The sequence below is a fragment of the Hemicordylus capensis genome, chromosome 5 (genome assembly GCF_027244095.1).
Source record: "Hemicordylus capensis ecotype Gifberg chromosome 5, rHemCap1.1.pri, whole genome shotgun sequence".
Lineage (NCBI taxonomy): Eukaryota > Metazoa > Chordata > Lepidosauria > Squamata > Cordylidae > Hemicordylus > Hemicordylus capensis.
The window spans coordinates 13,139,108-13,157,060 of record NC_069661.1 but is presented as its reverse complement, the minus strand read 5'-3'; the positions used below and the strand labels follow the sequence as shown (position 1 = coordinate 13,157,060).

General features: G+C 45.5%; 1 protein-coding gene across 3 annotated transcripts in view; it reads left to right on the top strand.

The window, feature by feature from the left end:
- The first annotated feature begins 7,188 nt into the window (after window positions 1–7,188).
- Window positions 7,189–17,953, top strand: part of DCK (deoxycytidine kinase) — a 29,333-nt gene continuing 18,568 nt past the window's right edge. The window contains exons 1-4 of one of the 3 annotated variants that reach the window (XM_053258429.1): window positions 7,189–7,257; window positions 7,697–7,831; window positions 10,467–10,582; window positions 16,330–16,523. In XM_053258429.1, coding sequence (XP_053114404.1) covers window positions 7,762–7,831; window positions 10,467–10,582; window positions 16,330–16,523 — 380 coding nt within the window. In that variant the 5' untranslated portion in view covers window positions 7,189–7,257; window positions 7,697–7,761. Of the gene's footprint in view, window positions 7,258–7,471; window positions 7,832–10,466; window positions 10,583–16,329; window positions 16,524–17,953 lie in introns of those variants that run through there. The other 2 variants (XR_008309219.1, XM_053258428.1) reach the window with 2 other exon arrangements.

Here is a 17,953-nt window from a genome sequence, read left to right as displayed (position 1 = left end):
TTGGGCCTGATCCAGCAAAGCTGTTCTTAAACAATCACATAATCACTTGTATTAGGTGAGCTTGTTACTGCCAAAGGTAGACAAAATCTAATTTATTAGCTTGACATGTTCAAAGGTTGGTATATTTGGAGTTCTAGGATAAGAGGACATGATCTAAAACAGGTTCTTAACCATTTTTTGCATCAACGACTACTAGGCATATTTATATGGTACTTTACAACGTAAGTTCTCAAAGTGGTTTTCACAGAAAAATAAGATGGTACCCTTTCTCAACACTCAAAAATATATAGGGTACACATCAGCAACAGCCCATTGAAGGACTGTTGTGTTGGGGTTGCAGACCCCACAGACTCTTGGGTATTATCCCATTTATAATTCAAGAAAAGTAAAGGATGTGTTGCATTTGGTTATAAATTACACCTTTGGGGGCTACCTTTAATTATATATTGAATTTTCCACATCTACTCCTTGGATCCCAGAATAAGAACCCCTAATTATTATTTATTCAATTTCTATACCACTTTTCATTAAAATAATCTCAAAGTGGTTTACAATATAATTAAACCTGCACAATTATAATACAAAAGTACAAATATTAAATTATCTGTTAAGATCATCTGGACAGGTTCATCTGCGGCTGCTGTCAACTCATTTGGTGGCTACTTGGGAAGGGGCCTTCTCCGTTACAGCCCCTGGACTTTGAAATGCGCTCCTTGTTGAAATAAGAGACTCCCCATCTCTGGCAACTTTTAAAGAGGCACTGAAGACACATCTATTCACCCTGGCTTTTAAGTAGATTTATGGTTTTAATATTGGGTTTTAAATGATTTTTATTGTTAATTGATTTGATATCTTAAATTATTTTAATTGTTAAATGCCCAGAGATGCACGTTTTGGGTAGTATAGATATCGTTTAAATAAATTTTATAAATGCACATTAATTAAATAAGTAATTAAATGCACATCATACTGCAAAAGTTAAGCAAGTTTGGTCTGGGCAGTGTGACTGCCTGGGAGCTCCACACTATCCACCTTATACTCCATGGAAGAAAAATGAAATATAAATGTAATAAAGAATACACATCATCCGTGTATTCAATAGCTCAAGCACTTTTGATCCCACAATAGACAGTAGCAAAATTTGTCCTTTCATTGTTCCAACTTCCACTGGTGTGTGAGACAGCTTTTGTACAATTTGTTTCTAAAATAAAATACACTCCTGTGGAGGGGTTTTCCTGGATACCACCACTAATTCTCAGTCTGGTTGCCTGGTACATAGCCATAGTAACCTATTGTCCAAGCTTAGTTACACACATTTTGTTTCACTAGTCTTTCTTCCAATTGTATTTGGTGTTTGCTATGCTCTTTGTCTAAAGGAGATCCTTCTGGAACCAAACATTCATTAGCATTTGCTTTTTCAAATCCTGTGCAGTACTTAACCTCTATAAAGAGCCAGCGGGGAGCCAGCGTGGTGTAGTGGCTAGAGTGCTGGACTAGGACCGGGGAGACCCGAGTTCAAATCCACGTTCAGCCATGATACTAGCTGGGTGACTCTGGGCCAGTCACTTCTCTCTCAGGCTAACCTACTTCACAGGGTTGTTGTGAGGAGAAACCTAAGTAGTACATCGCTCTGGGAACCTTGAAGGAAGAGCGGGATATAAAATGTAAAATAATAACTAGCTGACCCCTCACAGAGCATCTGTGCAGTTGTGTACTGAGCCTGTGACATCCCCCGCAGCTCGCTCTCCCCCTCTGCAGCTCGCTTGCTCTCTCGCTCTCCCCCCGGCAGATCGCTCGCTCCCCCCCCCGCAACTCTCCCCAGTGGGCGGGCCAGGGCCAGGCCATCCCACCACTGTCTCCCACCTTCTCCTCCCGGCTGGTAGGGCTTTGCCCACCATCTGCCCACCTCCTCACCACTGCCATCATTTCTCCCCGCCACTGCCTCCTCTTCCTGGCCGGCGGGGCTTCGCCCACTGTCCACCCACCTCTTCTGGCCGGAGGATAGGGATGTGCCCGAACCGGTTTGGAGGCCATGCCGGAGGCCTCCAAACCGGTCCGGTTCCAGGCTGGTCTGGCGGATCGGCATGGAGGGGGTTTGTAGCTTTAAGGGTGGGGGGGTGGTACTTCCCCCCACCGCCTCTCTTTCCCCTCCGGCGCTGTGGTTTTAGACAAAGATTCTTGGGCGGCAGCATTCCTCTCTGCTGCCCCTGGCCCCATCGTTAGCCTGCAAGTGCCGAAGTAAAGATCACGCATGCGCCCGTTCTGCCGCGTGTGCGCACCTGCCACCGCCGTGCGCGGCAGAACGGGCGCATGCATGATCTTTACTTCGGCACTTGCAGGCTAACGATGGGGCCAGGGGCGGCAGGGAGGAATGCTGCTGCCCCAGAATCTTTGTCTAAAACCACAGCACCGGAAGGAGAAGAGCGGCGGGGGGGGGGAGTACAACCACCCCGCCCTTAAAGCTACAAAAAACCCCCCCATGCCCGTCCGGACTGGTTTGGAGCCTTGCACACCCCTACCGGAGGGGCTTTGCCTGCCAGCCCTCCACCTCTGCATCCTGACCGCTTCCATTATTTCTCTCTGCTTCAATGCTGGAACTCTTGCACGCTCTGGAGCACCTGCGCGTTAGTACTTGATTGCTCCCCTCACCTCAGAGATCTCCCCACCCTCACCTGAGCTGCACTCCTGATTTTTCTCCATCTAGTTGCTTCCATCTCCCTCACCCTTCTTGGTCATGGCTGCAGCATTGCTGCTGCCTATTGGCCAAACTGCAGCCCCCTGTCCCCAGAGACCTCCCTACCCGAGCCCCGCTCCAGGTCCTCCCCCCAGGAGCAGCAGCAGTGCTTGACAGGGCCGTTCCTCGCTGCTACCACCACCATGGCCACTCGTTCCCCTCAGGCCGCTGACAGGCCCAAGCCCATCCCTTGCCTGCCTGCCTCCCTCTGACAATGGTCTCAGTAGCCCCAAACAGCAGTAGTGGTTGCCTGGACCCTTCCTTGCTGCTAGTGCTGCCATGGCCGCTCATTCCCCTCAGGCTGCTGACAGGCTCAGGCCCGTCTCTCTTCCTCCTCCCTTCTTTTTCTTTCTCTCTCTCCTCCACTCGCTCTTCTCCACTCTTCCTTCCCCCTCCCTTCATGTTTTTTCTCCCTCCCTCCCTGAGTTAACAGATGTTGTTCATTCACACAACAGCATCCTCCTTCTCCTGAAGGGGCTCTTTCCTCCCTCACGACCGGTCTTTTTGCAGACCGCTGCCTGCTATCCTTTTATATCCAGAACATCTTCTGACCAGGGGCGTAGCAAGGTTGGAGTGGGCCCAGAGACGAGATTTTAAAATGGGCCCCCACCACTCAAAGTCCAGGGCCTCCGCACACCCCAGGCCCCCAAGGATTTAAGTCTGATATTTCAAAATAAGTATGCTGCCTGGAAATACATTTCACTGAATACACACATGCACACGTCACATATATAGTGATATACATTGAGTACTATACATTTGTATTACTTTTAATGCCTAGAACACACTAGAAAGACGAATGATTAAAATGGCCCCCTCGCTGCAGATTAGCAAAGGAGACTTTCAACCATGCAGGGTGAACCTATGTTTGTTTTCCCAGAATTCTGAACAAATTCAGTCAAGTTTGATTGCAGGAGGTTTTTCATAGGAGGCTTTTAAAGCCCTTTAACACACCTCTCCTCTGGAATGGAGGTGCTGCATTCACATATTGGCCAGATTTACCCTGAAGTCCCTGCAAGTTATTGGGGAGCAGTTCACACGCAAGAAAAATAAAATAAAAGCACCACACATGCTTCACAGTTCTCACTCAGACCTTCTGGGTTGCAAAACAACTTGAACATAAGTGCATTTATAAATGAATAAATGAATAAATAAAATTAATAAAATACTGTTCCAGAAGTTTTTGCAATTTTCTGCCATGAAACAAGCCACTTATAGGACTTTTTAGATAGTTTTTTTTAAGTCAGCAAATTTTCCAAGCTGTTTCAAAATAAATATTCAGAGACTTCTCGGTCCCTCCCCCCCCATATCCAAGCCCTATGGCAAGCAGATCCCTATATATGGGGGGCGGGGGCGGGAAAGGTAACCACAAAAAGGAGTTCACACTCTACCTGGCAAATGCTGGTCTGGGTTGAGCAGGGCAGCAAGGGGTCTTCTGCTGCAGAGAACACTCTGGCTGCCTCCTCCTTCCTGGCTGGCTTGGGCCCTACTCGAGTTCAGGCTTCACGGAGGCCTACACGGAGGCCTCTGTGGAAGCCCCGCCCACCCGCCGATCAGCTGAGAGGCGGGAGAAAAGGAGCTCTTTGCAGCTTGCCTGCTGCTTCGATTGCGGGCCAGCAGAACAAGCAGGAGAGACGGCGAAGAGGGCAAGTGGCTGAGAGGCTATGGGGCTGGGCAGGGGGCAATGGGGAGTCACATGAGGTGCCTCTGGGGGGCCCCTCCAGGCAGTGGGGCCCCCAGAAAACTGTCTCCCCTTGCCCTATCATTGTTACGCGCCTGCTTCTGACCAGTAACAGCTGCATTCCAACTGTCCTTAACCATCACAGGCCCCTTCTCCTTATCTGCATAGGGAATCCCCACTGCCCAATCACCATGGTGCTTCTGCTCTCACAGGCTTCTTCTCCCTATCTGCATATGGAATCCCCGCTGCCCAATCAGATGCTTCTGCTTGCAAACTCAGCCAATCGCTTCCTTCCTACCACATCGCCGCGCATGGCCCGTCTACAAGAAATAAATATATAGATAATAATAATATTAATAAAGGGGGGTGTTGGGCTCGAGCCCAACAGGATCAATATCCACTGCCTTTCCAATTTTGTTTTCAAAAATTATGGCACCTCAAACTGAGTGTCTCTGCCTATGTGCAGTGTAGTGTACCTTTCACATTATTACTGTTTATTTTCATTACCCATTATTTAGCTTAATTACAGCAGGCAAAAGTGAAATGCAAAAAACAAAGGCAGAGGGCCTTTCTCTGACAGAAAATTTATCTTGATAATGCAGCTCAAAATCGCATGGATACTTGCCTAACATAAGTTGCATCAAAGGGAGAATCTTCTTATGTTCTTAGAATTAATATATGGTACTAGGTGATCCGGCACACAGCATATGCACCCCGAGTTGCCGCACCCGACCACTGTTTTGTTTGCCCCCCTGATCCTTCCCAGACGCCCCTCTTCTCTCCCCACCCACAGCCGCTGCGTCTGCCCACCTGCTGGGCCCACCAACCATTTGCAGCTGCTTCGGCCGCCCATTTGTTGCTCTGGTCATGGCGACCACCTGCTGGGCCCAGTCGTGCCGCTCCGGCTGGCCACCCATTGGTGGTGACTGCACACCTGCCAGGCCCACCTGCCATTCGCAGCTACCCATCAGCTGTCTTCTCCCTGCCCCCCCGCAGCGGCCAGTCATTCACTGGGCCACTGCTTCTCCCTGCCCGCTCCCCCGGCTTTGGCCGCCCACCATTTGCTGCTCTGGTCGAAGTGGCCGCCCATCTACTGGGCCCGGTCACGGCCTCTGCAGCCACTCCAGCCGCTCCCCGGTTGCAGTCGCTCTGGTGGGAGGTTACAGCCTCGCCTTGGCCGTGGCTGCCTGCCTGCCAGGCCCACCTGCCATTAGTGGCTGCCATTCGTGGCCACCCATCAGCTGTCTTCTCCCCGCCCCACCCCCCATGGCCGGCCATTTGCCGGGCCACCGCTTCTCTCTCCACCCCCCGCGCTCCCCCAGAGCGATGGGTGAGCCTAAGAGAATTAAATATATAGAAGATTCTTTGCCATGGGATGGTGATGGCCACTAGCATGGATGGCATTTTATTTATTTATTTATTACTTACTTACATTTATAAACTGCCCCATCCAGAGGCTCTGGGTGGTGTGCAACAACTTTTAAAAAGACATAAAAACACACAATTCAAAACACAGTACTAAAAACAATATAAAAACAATTCAAAAACAATTAAAACCATTTTAAATACTTTTTTTAAAAAACACCAACAACACTTTACAAGCCTTGGAAGGCCAGGCCAAACAAATAAGTTTTTAGGGCTCTCTTAAAGTCCGACAGCGAGCCTAAACTGTGGATATCTGCCGGGAGTGCATTCCATACACAGAAGCTACAGAAAAGCAGCTACAGAAAAGGCCCGGTTCCGAGTTGCCACCAGATGTACTGGTGGTAACTGGAGGCGGACCTCTCCAGATGATCTCAATGAGAGATGGGGATCTCTTTAAGGTAACTAAGGTTAGAGAAGGCGCTCTCTAAGGTAACCAGAACCCAAGCCATGAGCTTTAAAGGTAATAACCAGCATTTTGTTTTTCGCCCGGAAACATATCTGCAGCCAGCCAGTGCAGCTGTTTTAAGACAGGCATTTTGAACTAACTCGTTTCTGAACTATGTACAAAGGCAGCCCCACGTAGAGCGCATTGCAATAGTAGAGTCTGGAGGTTACCAGCTGATGCACCACTGTTTTGAGATCTTTCTCTTCAAGGAATGGACGCAGCTGTCAAATCAACTGTAGCTGATAGAAAGCGCTCCTGGCCACAGCCTCCACCGGAGATACCATGGAGAGGTCTGGATCCAAGAGCACTCCCAAGCTGCGTACCTGCTCCTTCTGGGGGAGTTTAACCTCATCCAGCACAGGAAGATCTAACACATCCCTTAAATTCTGATCCCCCACAATGAGCACCTCCGTCTTGCTTAAAAGGGGCTTGGACAAATGCATGGAGGACAGGTCTATCAATGGCTACTAGTCTGGTGGCTATAGACCACCTCCATCAATAAGAGAGGGCATGCCCTCACCTCTTGCCTGTGGACTTCTCAGAGGCATCATCTAATGGGCCACTATGTGAAACAGGATGCTGGACTGGATAAGCCAGATCCAGCAGGGCTGTTCCTACGTCCTTCTCCACTCTATGCAGCTTCTTTTCCCACCATTCACAGTGGCTGTAAAGACTCCTAGGCTAGGCATTTTAAAGGAATAACTAATACCAAAGATAGCAGACCTCTCTCTCCATCCGCCCCCGGCGGCTTCACAAATCACAATATCTTTTTCTGGCAACTGACTGGGAAAATGCAGTTTTGGCCTAGAAGCAGTCGGTTGCCGTGGCAACCCTACTCTTTTTACGGCCTGCCGAACGCGCGCAGATGGATACATTCGCAGCTCAACCCTTTATCCCCGCCTACTGCAATCTGTTGCTCGGTATGTGATTAGCGTTCCCTTTTTCACTCAGGCCGGCATCGGCGCCTTTGAGGTAAGTGAGGCCGGTTTCATTCTATTCTCTGCCTTACAAAGACAAGGCAAGCTTTGACGGAACGTGCCTCACCTAATGTTTATGACCCTCTTGGGCACCTGTAGGGTCAAGGAAGGGAAAATGAGGAGGGGAGGGGAAGGATGGGATCACAATAGACCTGAAGGGGGGGCACCCTGAGGCAGAAAGGGGGAGGCAGCTGCGTGGGGGAGGGACTCTCGCCCTAACGTCACATCGCGCCGCAGCCAATTGTAAACCCGCGCGCGGCGCGCCACATTCGAACACCGGCTGAGAAGAGAGAGAGATTGGCGGGCGCGCGCGCCAGAGAACAAAAGAGCTAATCAGAGAGCAAGAGAGCGCGGGAGTTGGCCGTAAGTGGGAACCCCAGGAGCAGCTGAGCGCGAAGCTTAAGAAGCGCTTTTTTTTTTTTTTGCCCTTTTAGCTCTCCGTGTCTTTTGGTGCTTCGCCCCCACACGGTCGTCTTCCTTACCGGGCCCTGAGGTTTCCATGGCAACCCCACCCAAGCGGAGTCGGCCAGAGAACAAAATCAAAAAGATCGCCATAGAAGGCAACATAGGTGAGAGTGTGTGTATATATTAATAAACACGTGTATTATATATATGTACCAGGGATTCCCGACCGGTGGTCCTCCAGATGTTGCTGGACTACAACTCCCATCACTCCCAGCTACAGCTTACTGTGTCTGGGGATGATGGGAGTTGTAGTCCAGCAACATCTGGAGGCCCACCGTTTAGGAACCCCTGGTACATGTGATCCAAACTGGTTTGCATATCAGGTAGCTAGCTGTGCACCCAAGAGAGATTCTGTCTCGAATGCCTGGGATTCACAGTGCATAGAGGCTGTGTTATGGGGATGATGGGAATTTGACTCTGTCGGAGCTGCTGGAATGCAGCGGTTAGGATGCACGGAGCCTCCCATGCAGCTAGCAAGATCGCATCCTCCTTGGGTGTGCACCTGGCTGTGTGGAATGTAAGCCAGTGTGTGTAATAAATAAATAAATATATAAAAACAACATTTTCTGTGCATGCATTTTTGTGTGTGTGAGATTATTTTTATGTAAACTGCTTTGAGGGCAGTTTGTTGAAAAACTGCCTTTATACCTTTATACCTCAAAGGTATAAAGATGTTCTTAATCATAGCTGTATATACAATATAGATCTTATATAGGTGTGTGATTGACAGGGAAGTTTTCGCCTTGTCTGCTAGTTTCTGTGGGTTCAGATCTCTTCTCTGTAGACATTGGCTTAAAGGTTGGGGAGAGGCTGGCATGAGGAAGCTTAAGGGTCGAGATGGGGGCTGTGATTTTTGTCTTTTGCATCCTGTCACCCCACCCCACCTCTGGTTTAACTCCCTGTGGCTGTTAATTGCTGTCTGACAGGGAGAAATACAACAGGTGAATCTTTTTTCCTGTCATTGTATTGGTGGTGCAGAAGCTATCTCTGTTCTGTCTGATATTCAGTTGTTAAAAGGCCAAGGAACCCTAGTAGGAATTAGGGATGGGACTCTCACAGGTGGCAGAAGAGTATGGGAGGTTGATGCAATAGTTTAGGGCATACATTTCACATGTAGGTACATGTTTAAATGTAGCTCTCCTATGTTAGACTCTGAAGCTAAACAGCCTATAGAAAGAAAAAAATATGTTGCATTACTTTTAATTGTATTAATAATTTTTAAATAACTAATTTTATTAACATAATCTTAATATCCCCCCAGTCTAACTGATTCAGCTCTGCAAGGCCTTGCTGAAGTTCATTGAACCTTGCTTCCTCTCCCTGGTCTCATTCATAGATGGATGCTCTTCGCTTTTCTTATTCTTTTGGGCCTTCTTTGCATCTTCAAAACAGAGATCATCTTTGGTGACTGTTACCTCATCACCTATAGAGCACTTTCTGTTGTGTATAAGTGAATTATAGTTGGACATGTTTGTTCTTGCACTGACACATTCTACAGACAGAGGGTGGAGTAGAGAGTTGGGAGAGGATGGCTATATTATAGTTGGTAATAACTGGGTAATAATTAGTTTTAAAGCATATCAGTACCAAGTGCTGTACAATAACGAAGTAGACTTACAACTTTAAAAAACCCTCAAAAAATGCAAATCCCTGAGGAAAAGGGAAGGGCTTGCAAGAAAAGAAGGGGAAGTAGAGATGGAGATTAAAGGAACAGAAGAAGAAGTACATCTTCTGGTGCTGTTCAAACATTTTGAAGGGAGTGGTGTTGATGGGGGCAGCAGTGCATGAGAGAGAAAGAGAGGGAGAGGGTGTCATATGAGAGGGTGGTAGAGTATTATTAACAGTGCATTGTTCTCATCAGTGTATCAGTGCATTGATGAGAAGCTAAAGGATGAAGATGTTTAACATAAAAAGAAATAACCATGGTCTGATAACAGGTACAAGAACCAGTGTAGGGAATATAGCAAATTAGGTATATAAGCAAAATGGGTTGTAGAGAAACTGAAATGGATTGCAGCAATGAGAACTGAAGAGTGAGTTTCAAGCTGAGAGAGCAAACCATCTGTCTGCAAAGATTCATCTGTAAAAGTCCATTCCTTCCATTGGACTTGCACTCCAGTGGGTCTGACGTTGAGTAATGGTGCATAGGACTGGGCTGCATTACTATGCAGTTATACCCTCAGACAGATAAGCAAGTCCAACTGAACTCAGTAAGACTTACATTTGACTAAACATGCATAGGATCAGCTTTTTGGTTTAAAAATAAATGGTTAGATAATTGTTATGCTGTCACAGATGCCAAATTAAAGACCTGATTTTCTAGCTTGTCAAGGAACGCTTCTGCAGTTGTTGCTTTAAGACTTTTACATATCCCAAAATGCTTATTTCAAGTACCATATGGAAGATATTGTGTGCTTTATGCAAAATTGTATAGATTTATTTTGCACAATTATGATAGTTCTTGGGGAAGAAGTTTGCAGAAAAGAGATAAGGGCTCATTATTGCCTCTATCTTCTGTTATGGAAGCTTTGTTTTAAATGAAAAGGGGCCTGCAAATATAAGTAAATGTATGTACGTTTAGGAACTTAAAACAATCTTCTTATTTCTTTATATTAAACCACCCCCACCCCCACTTTTTATTACAGCTGCTTTCTCATCAATAGCTCCTCCTTTAAAACTGGCCCCTAGCAAATAATACTGCCAGAATCTTATTGTATGATGATCATATTCCTTTCACAGCTGCAGGGAAATCTACCTTTGTGAATATTCTCAAACAAGCCAGAGAAGAGTGGGAAGTTGTTCCAGAGCCTGTAGCAAGGTGGTGTAATATTCAGAGTTGCCAAGATGACTGTGAGGTATGTGGAAATAAGATTTTACATTATCATTTGATGGGTGTGTGTGGGAAGGCCCATAAAGGGCGAAGTAGTGTAAAAGGTTTCAGTTGTTCCAGTGACCTATATTCTAGATTTGTAATGCATCTTATCCCAAGATCTTGGAAAAATTTCTAGTTAAAATACCAATAATTTTAGGGTTAAAAACATACTTGATGGGTCTAATGTTAGCAATGGAAGGAAATTCAATTTCTGGATTATTTCCATTAGAACTATTGCAAAGCTTTTGTCTTTCCCCTGAATTAAACTCAAAATTCTGGTGTTTTGATACTCCCCCTGCTTCCTGGGTTTTGTCTGTGTGTGTGTGTGTGTGTGTGTGTGTGTGTGTGTGTGTGTGTGTGTGTGATTTTGAATGTATAGAGTCTAATTTCTGCAGTTTAGTAATAGGTTTCTGATAATATGGTGTGCTTATTTTAATAATACAAACCTAAACCAACAGCATTGTAAACACATCCAAATGACAGTCTCTGGCCATATCTGGTCCTCCTTGTGTTGCATTGCCATGTGGCCTTTCAGTTGCTAATCGCAGAGGGAAAATAGAGATTTGGAGGATCAGCATCTGAGGCAATGGGATTTGGTCCTCTGCTCCTTTTCCCCTTGTCAAAATGAGTCTCTAGCAAAACTTCTTGGAGTTGCTGCCCAAGTTGCTGTTCACTTGGGTACCTCAAAAAGAAAATTCTTGTGTGAGTTAGTGTGCTGTTTGCAAGTTTGTTGAGCAAAGAAAGGAATTGCACTGATTCAGACATTAAGTTCCATAATAAACTAAACAAGATTGCTTTGAGACACAATGTCCCTAAGGCTTGCTGGAAGCGACTCCAGCAATTGTATTGAGCAAGTACAATGAATCCCCCCCCCCCGCCAAAAAAAAAAATGTTTGGCATGGGCAAAGATTGATGCCCATTTGACCTAATTCACGGTTGTTCTGACAGATTCCATGTAGAGCTATGTGTTAGGGCAAAGTTTTGTGTTTGGTTGGCAATATGTGTGTATTTTATACTTGACACTGTGTCCAATGATACGGGTTTGTATAGTCAGCACCCAAGTACTAACTACAAGCAGCTCTTAGGTGGAAAGGAAATAGTGAGTGAATAAGCAGGCCGTATAAGGAAAGGTTTTGCAAAATGCAGTGGAAAGAGTAAAGAGAGACCAGAACTGCTGAATTCTTGTCAGCTTTGATAAATGCACTTCTGCTTTCTGCAAGTGACAGCAAAAATAATAGTATGTAGCATGTCATGAGATTTTTTTTTTTTTTAAGAAACACCTTCTTTCTCTTTCTTCACTCCCACCCCTACCGGCAATAAAATGTATTCTGGCACACAATTCAGTATATTAGCTACCTGTATGAATGACTGTCAGCTTTTTTGATGTGCGCGACACTGAATTTGATCTGAGTGCATTGTTTGATTAAAAAATCACAGTTTGCCTTGCATATGCAGTAAACGTAATCCATAGCAATGGATTTGGCAGAACAGTATTAAAATAAGTAGTGATAACATTTTAAACTGGGGCTAATTTGTTTTCCCCAGGTGATTAAAAACTGCTCCAGTAAATACCATGCTAGTCCTCCATGGAAGGGGCCAAGCTCATTTTCCATGACTTTTTGCTATCTTCTGCAAAAGTCCAAAGTGAAATCCATCCCCTCCCTACAAGTCCTCTGACTTGTAGGTAGCAGCCTTTTATCTCACTTTCCACAAGCATTGGAGAGGGAGGAAGCAGTGAGAGGAACTTGCACTATTCCCTCACCACCATCACAACGCCTGGTATAAGAGAAAAGTCCCTTCTCCTGCTCTTGCTAAGGGGTTGGTGGTTGCCACACAGAATGGCTGGCTACTAAACCAAGCTTCAGTTGGTGGGCTCCTGGACCCAGCTCTGCTTTATGACAAATGCAAATAAAATAAAACAAGAGGTAAAACTACAAAGATAAATATGGAAATAGGGTTGCTTTATTTGCATAACAGTTCCAATTAGTATTCCTGCTTACTGATTGTAGACTAGATTTCTTCACTAAAAAACATACATCTGCCAGTGTTGGAACAAACATTTGCATTCAGCAGTGCTTAACTTTTCTTAAAATATCCCTCTCATCATGCCCAATTTCAAATCTGTAACTTTTGTTTCTAGATAAAACCAACTTGTAGATCTGCTTTAAGCAGGAGTTCCCATTTTTGAAAACTGTAAGTAGGTCTGCTCCCTAGTGGCTAAAATTATGATGTTTAGCCGAGCTTCCACTAACCTATAAATAACGATTATTAAAAATATGTTGAGATGCAAAGAGAAGTTCTTGAAATAGATTCTTAAGACATTGTGGGCTGTGACACGCATTCTAACCTACCTCACAGGGTTGTTGTGAGGATAAGAATACGCATGTACACCGCTCTGAGCTCGTCCTCAGAGGAAGAGCGGGATATAAATGTAATAAAATAATAAATACATAAATAATTCCTGAGCATCATGACTCGGCACATGTGTCATGCCAAACTGGAGTTTGAGCATGGCTTCCCATTGTGGCTTGGAAGGCAAGCACAAACCATAGTTTGCTGTGTTGGGTGTAATGGGAAAGCGTGGTTTGCTGCAGTCATGGGGAATGCCTGAGCCCAAGACCCACTCATGTAATGCCAAACTATGGTTTAGCACCTGTGTGTACACCATCCCAGAGTGAACGGAGAATCTAGAAATAGCCAACTTCTGCCCAAACCTCTTCAGCAGCTCTATATAATACTGCTTGCTTCTGTTCATGTGACTACAGTACCAGTTTTTCAGACACAGAGCTTCCTATTAATATGGTTTTGTCAGCCATTACTCTGCCTTGCTGCTGAATCTTTCGGCATTCTTTCATGTATGAGGAGATCCTCACTAGAGATGTGAAGACCTAGGAGAAAGAACTATGAAAGGGGTAGGGGCGTTCTCCAAGGCCAGAGGCAGAAAAATTGGAAATGGGGGGGCGGGGGGACCTATTTTGAAAAAATTTCTCTCTTAGGATGATGCTCAAACTGATTTACAAGGTGTGGTTTTAAATTACTGTTATTACTTCCTGCCTGTTGCTCTTTCAAAATGCTGTCTGGCAACTATGTTTAATTGTATCTCTGTTATTCATGTTGTATGCTCCCCCTAGCTGTAGTGCACTGAAAGGGCAGGATGTACATAGTTTAAATAAATAAATAAAATAATGTGATATGGAGATGTTATGTAAGAAAATGACAAATATTAGATAATTACAACTCTAATCCTATGTAATATAGTGCTGTGTAACTCTCAAATCCTAGGTGTATTTTGGCCTTTGCCTTGCACAGAAACATCTTTACAAGAGGAATGCAGACCTAGGCCCTTCCTAGGAAGGGCCTGTGATTGTCCTGTGAATTGTTGCCTGCCTTCCTCTCTGATGAGGGGAGTGGGGGATATATTATCCTCCTGATTTCATCCCTGTTCATCTTGGAAATAGTCTTTCACCTCAAAGAACTGTGACACAGTGGGCAGGATCACACAACCAGCTGCCAATCAGTAAGTTGGGGAAATGAGGGAATGTAGGTAACTGGCAGTGCATGCTCCTGGTGGGTGAGGTGTCTGCACCTTCCCAAGTGCGGTACCTGTGCTGTGTTGCTGTCATTCACCCAACATCTGTCACCAAGATTTGAAGTTGGGGCAAATATTGGAAGCAGAACGTGGGAATTGGACTTAGGCGGGTTCAGACGTCATGTCTGCCAAGAGAGTGCACTGCTGGTTACCTACCTTTCCCTGACATTTCCCCAGCTTGTTAACTTGTGGTGGGTCATGTGAACCTGCCCAGTTGTTTCACCCTCCTACAGGGAAACAAGGAACCTGTATGGAGACAGTTGAAAGAAAATCAAGGGGTGCTGCAAGAGGCTTGTGGTAGCAAGGGAGAAACCTGAACATTTGAATTGAGCAGCTTGGAATCTACTTCCCCTTGGGCCTATTTGCACCTTGACACCAAAACCTATAGGAGGAAATATATAAACTGCATTTTGCAGGTCAGATCTTCTGCTACATATATATGTGTGTAATTATTGTTTAGTGTATACTTTTAAAATTATAAATGCTTTAGTTTTATTTTCAAAAAAGAAAATCTTAGCACATGTAGTTCAGGTTATGTCTTTCAAAGAGCAAAGTAAGTTTAAACATAATACAAAAACAAGTATTGTATAGATTTCATTTTTTTCTGGAGTGGGGGGTAACTGCGGGGTAGGGGACTACTATTTTTCCATGGCTTCAAAATTTCTGGAAGCATTGCATCTCTAGTACTCACTGGTAATGCTGAAAGGTTCACTCACAGCTTGAACACAGTATATGTGTAGCCTTCATGCTTTCCTTATCCTCAGACTCTTGGGGCATTTGGGGAACTGTCGAATAAGAAGAGCCTTGCTGAATAAGAACATAAGAACTGTTGGGTTGGGCCCAAGGCCTATCAAATCCAGCATTCTGTTTCACACAGTGGCCCACCAGATGCTTCTGATGCCCTCTTGAGAGGGCATCCCCTCTCTCTTGCTGTTGCTCCCCTGCAACTGGTATATAGAGGCATCTTGCCTCTGAGGCTGGAGGTGGCCTGTAGCCACCAGACTAGCAGCCATTGCTAGACCCGTCCTCCATGAATGTGTCTAAGCCCCTCCTAAAACCATCCAAGCTAGTGGCCATCACCACATACTGTGGCAGAGAATTCTATAGAGTAATTATGCGCTGTGTGAAAAAGCACTTCTTTTTGTTGGTCCTAAATTTCCTGGCCTTCAGTTTCACGGGATGATGACTTCTGGTTTTAGTGTTTTGAGAGAGGGAGAAAAATTTCTCTCTGTTCACTCTCTTTACTCCATGCATAATTTGATACACCTCAATCATGTCTCCCAGTAGTCTCCTCTTTTCCAGGTGCTGTAGCCCTGCCTCATAAGGAAGATACTCTAGATTTTCTTGGCTACCCTCTTCTGTACCTTTTCCAGTTCTACAGTGTCCTCCTTAAACTACGTTGACCAGAACTGTACACAGTACTACATACTACAAATGTGGCCGCACAATTATTTTATTTTCATTCTCCTTCCTAATGATCCCTAGCATGGAATTTGCCTTTCCATGATCTGTCCACCACGGCCCCAAGATCTCTCTCCTGGTCAGTCACCAACAGCTCAGACCCCCTCAGTGTGTCTGTGAAGATGCAAAAAGATCATTCAGGACTAAGGCCTACTTAGTCCAGCATCATGTTGCCAACAGTGGCTCACCAGATACCTCTGGGAAGCCACATACCAGGAGAAGAAGGCATGTCCTCTCTCCTGCCATTGCTCCCCTGCAACTGGTATGCAGAGGCATCCTGCCTCTGAATCTGGAGGTAGCCTATAGCTATCAAGACTAGAATGCAACTAAACAATGAATGAACAAGTAGAAGTTATACAGTTTTTGTGATCTGTCCTTTCTATTTTGCATGCGGTTCTTAGCTTAATCTAAGTAAAGTGTGCCGTCAAGTTGATTTTTGACTCCTGGCACCCATGACGCCCTGTGGTTGTCCTTAATACAGGAGGGGCTTACCATTGCCTCCTCCCACTCTGTATGAGATTATGCCTTTCAGCATCTTCCTATATCACTGCTGCCTGATATAGTACCAGCAGGGATTCGAACCGGCAACCTTCTGCTTAGTCAAGCATTTTCCCACTGCGCCACTTTAATTTAACTCTAAATTAAGGGTATCTTGCTTGTTCTTCTCTCTTTTAAAACAGGAGCTGACAGCCTCACAAAAGAGTGGTGGCAACTTGCTCCAGATGATGTATGAGAAACCCGAGAGATGGTCTTTCACTTTCCAGACCTATGCCTGTCTGAGCAGAATCCGGGCCCAACTCAAATCTCTCGATGGGAAGCTCAAAGAGGCTGAGAACCCTGTCGTCTTCTTTGAGAGATCGGTTTATAGTGATAGGTATGGATATCTTTCTTGCTAGATCTTCTCTCTACAACTCTTTGCTAATTCTTTGAATGAGTTTCTTACTGATTCTTCTTGCTGCACTTCCTTCTGTTCTTTATGACCCTCTCCGTTTTGCTGGTCAAATACTTTCAGGTTATTAGAACTGAGTTCTTGACAGTGGAATGGACTAGGAAAAAAAATCTTATATCCTTTTTAGAAAAGTTGGCTTGGAGAGACAAAAGCAGATGTGTCCTGGCCTACCATGCTGAGGTTTGTAGTCTCAGTTTCTGCACTACTATGCTGCTTTGCAGTATATGCTGATATCTTTTTTTTAAAAAAAATTCTGCGTGAACTGCTGTATGAACTTTTAAGAACATAAGAACAGCCCTGCTGGATCAGGCCCAAGGCCTTTCTAGTCCAGCATCCTGTTTCACACAGTGGTCCACCAAATGCCTCTGGGGAGCCCACAGGCAAGATATAACAACTAGGGATGTGCACGGACCATGGAGGCACGTTCCGACGCCGGGGGGGGGTGTTGTTTTAAGGGGGGGTTGTACTTACCCTCCCGCTGCTTCCCCCCCCCAGCGCTCCATTTTAAAGCAAATTCTTCAGGGCAGCAGTGGTCCTCCTTGCCGCCCCTGCCCCCTTGTTGCCTGCTAAAAGCGGAAGTAACTTACGTGCATGCGCCCGCTACACCTCACACATGTCACTGTGACGTGCGCAGAAGTTACTTCCGCTTTTATCAGGCAACGGGGGGGCAGGGAGGACCACTGCCGCCCCAAATAATTTGCTTAAAAATGGAGCACTGGAGGGGGGAAAGCAGCGGGAAGGGTTACAACCCCCCCCCGGTGTCAGACTGCCAGACCAGCGAACCGGTTCTCAGGCTTCTAATGTGGCCTGTGAACCTATTCGTGCACATCCCTAATAACCACCCATTATACAATCTCTGGGCAGTTTACAAATTAAAATGTTGATCCCTAGAGAACAAGCAGTATTCTAGTTTTGTTGTCTGCAGTGCTCATAACACCACCAAATATGTATATACTGCTTTTCAACAAAATTTTCCAAAGTGGTTTACATAGAGAAATAAACAAGATGGCTCCCTGTCCCCAAAGGGCTTACAATCTAAAAATAAACATTAGACACCAGAAAGCAGTCATTGGAGGTACTGTGCTGGGGGTGGATAGGGCCAATTCCTCTCTCCCTGCTAAATAAAGAGAATCACCACGTTAAAAAGGTGCCTCTTTATCCAGTTAGCAGGGGAATAAAAGAAAAAAAACCTGTATAATGCATCACTTAGGATGTAATACCCGCTTAATCCCAGCCACTTGCTTGTTCCAACAAAGAGGTCTTCCACCAGTGGTGGCCATCTTTTGGATCCTGGCAGGCTGGGTTCTCTCTGGTCAAAATCACCTCACCCATTCACAGGGGCATAGCAAGCTGCG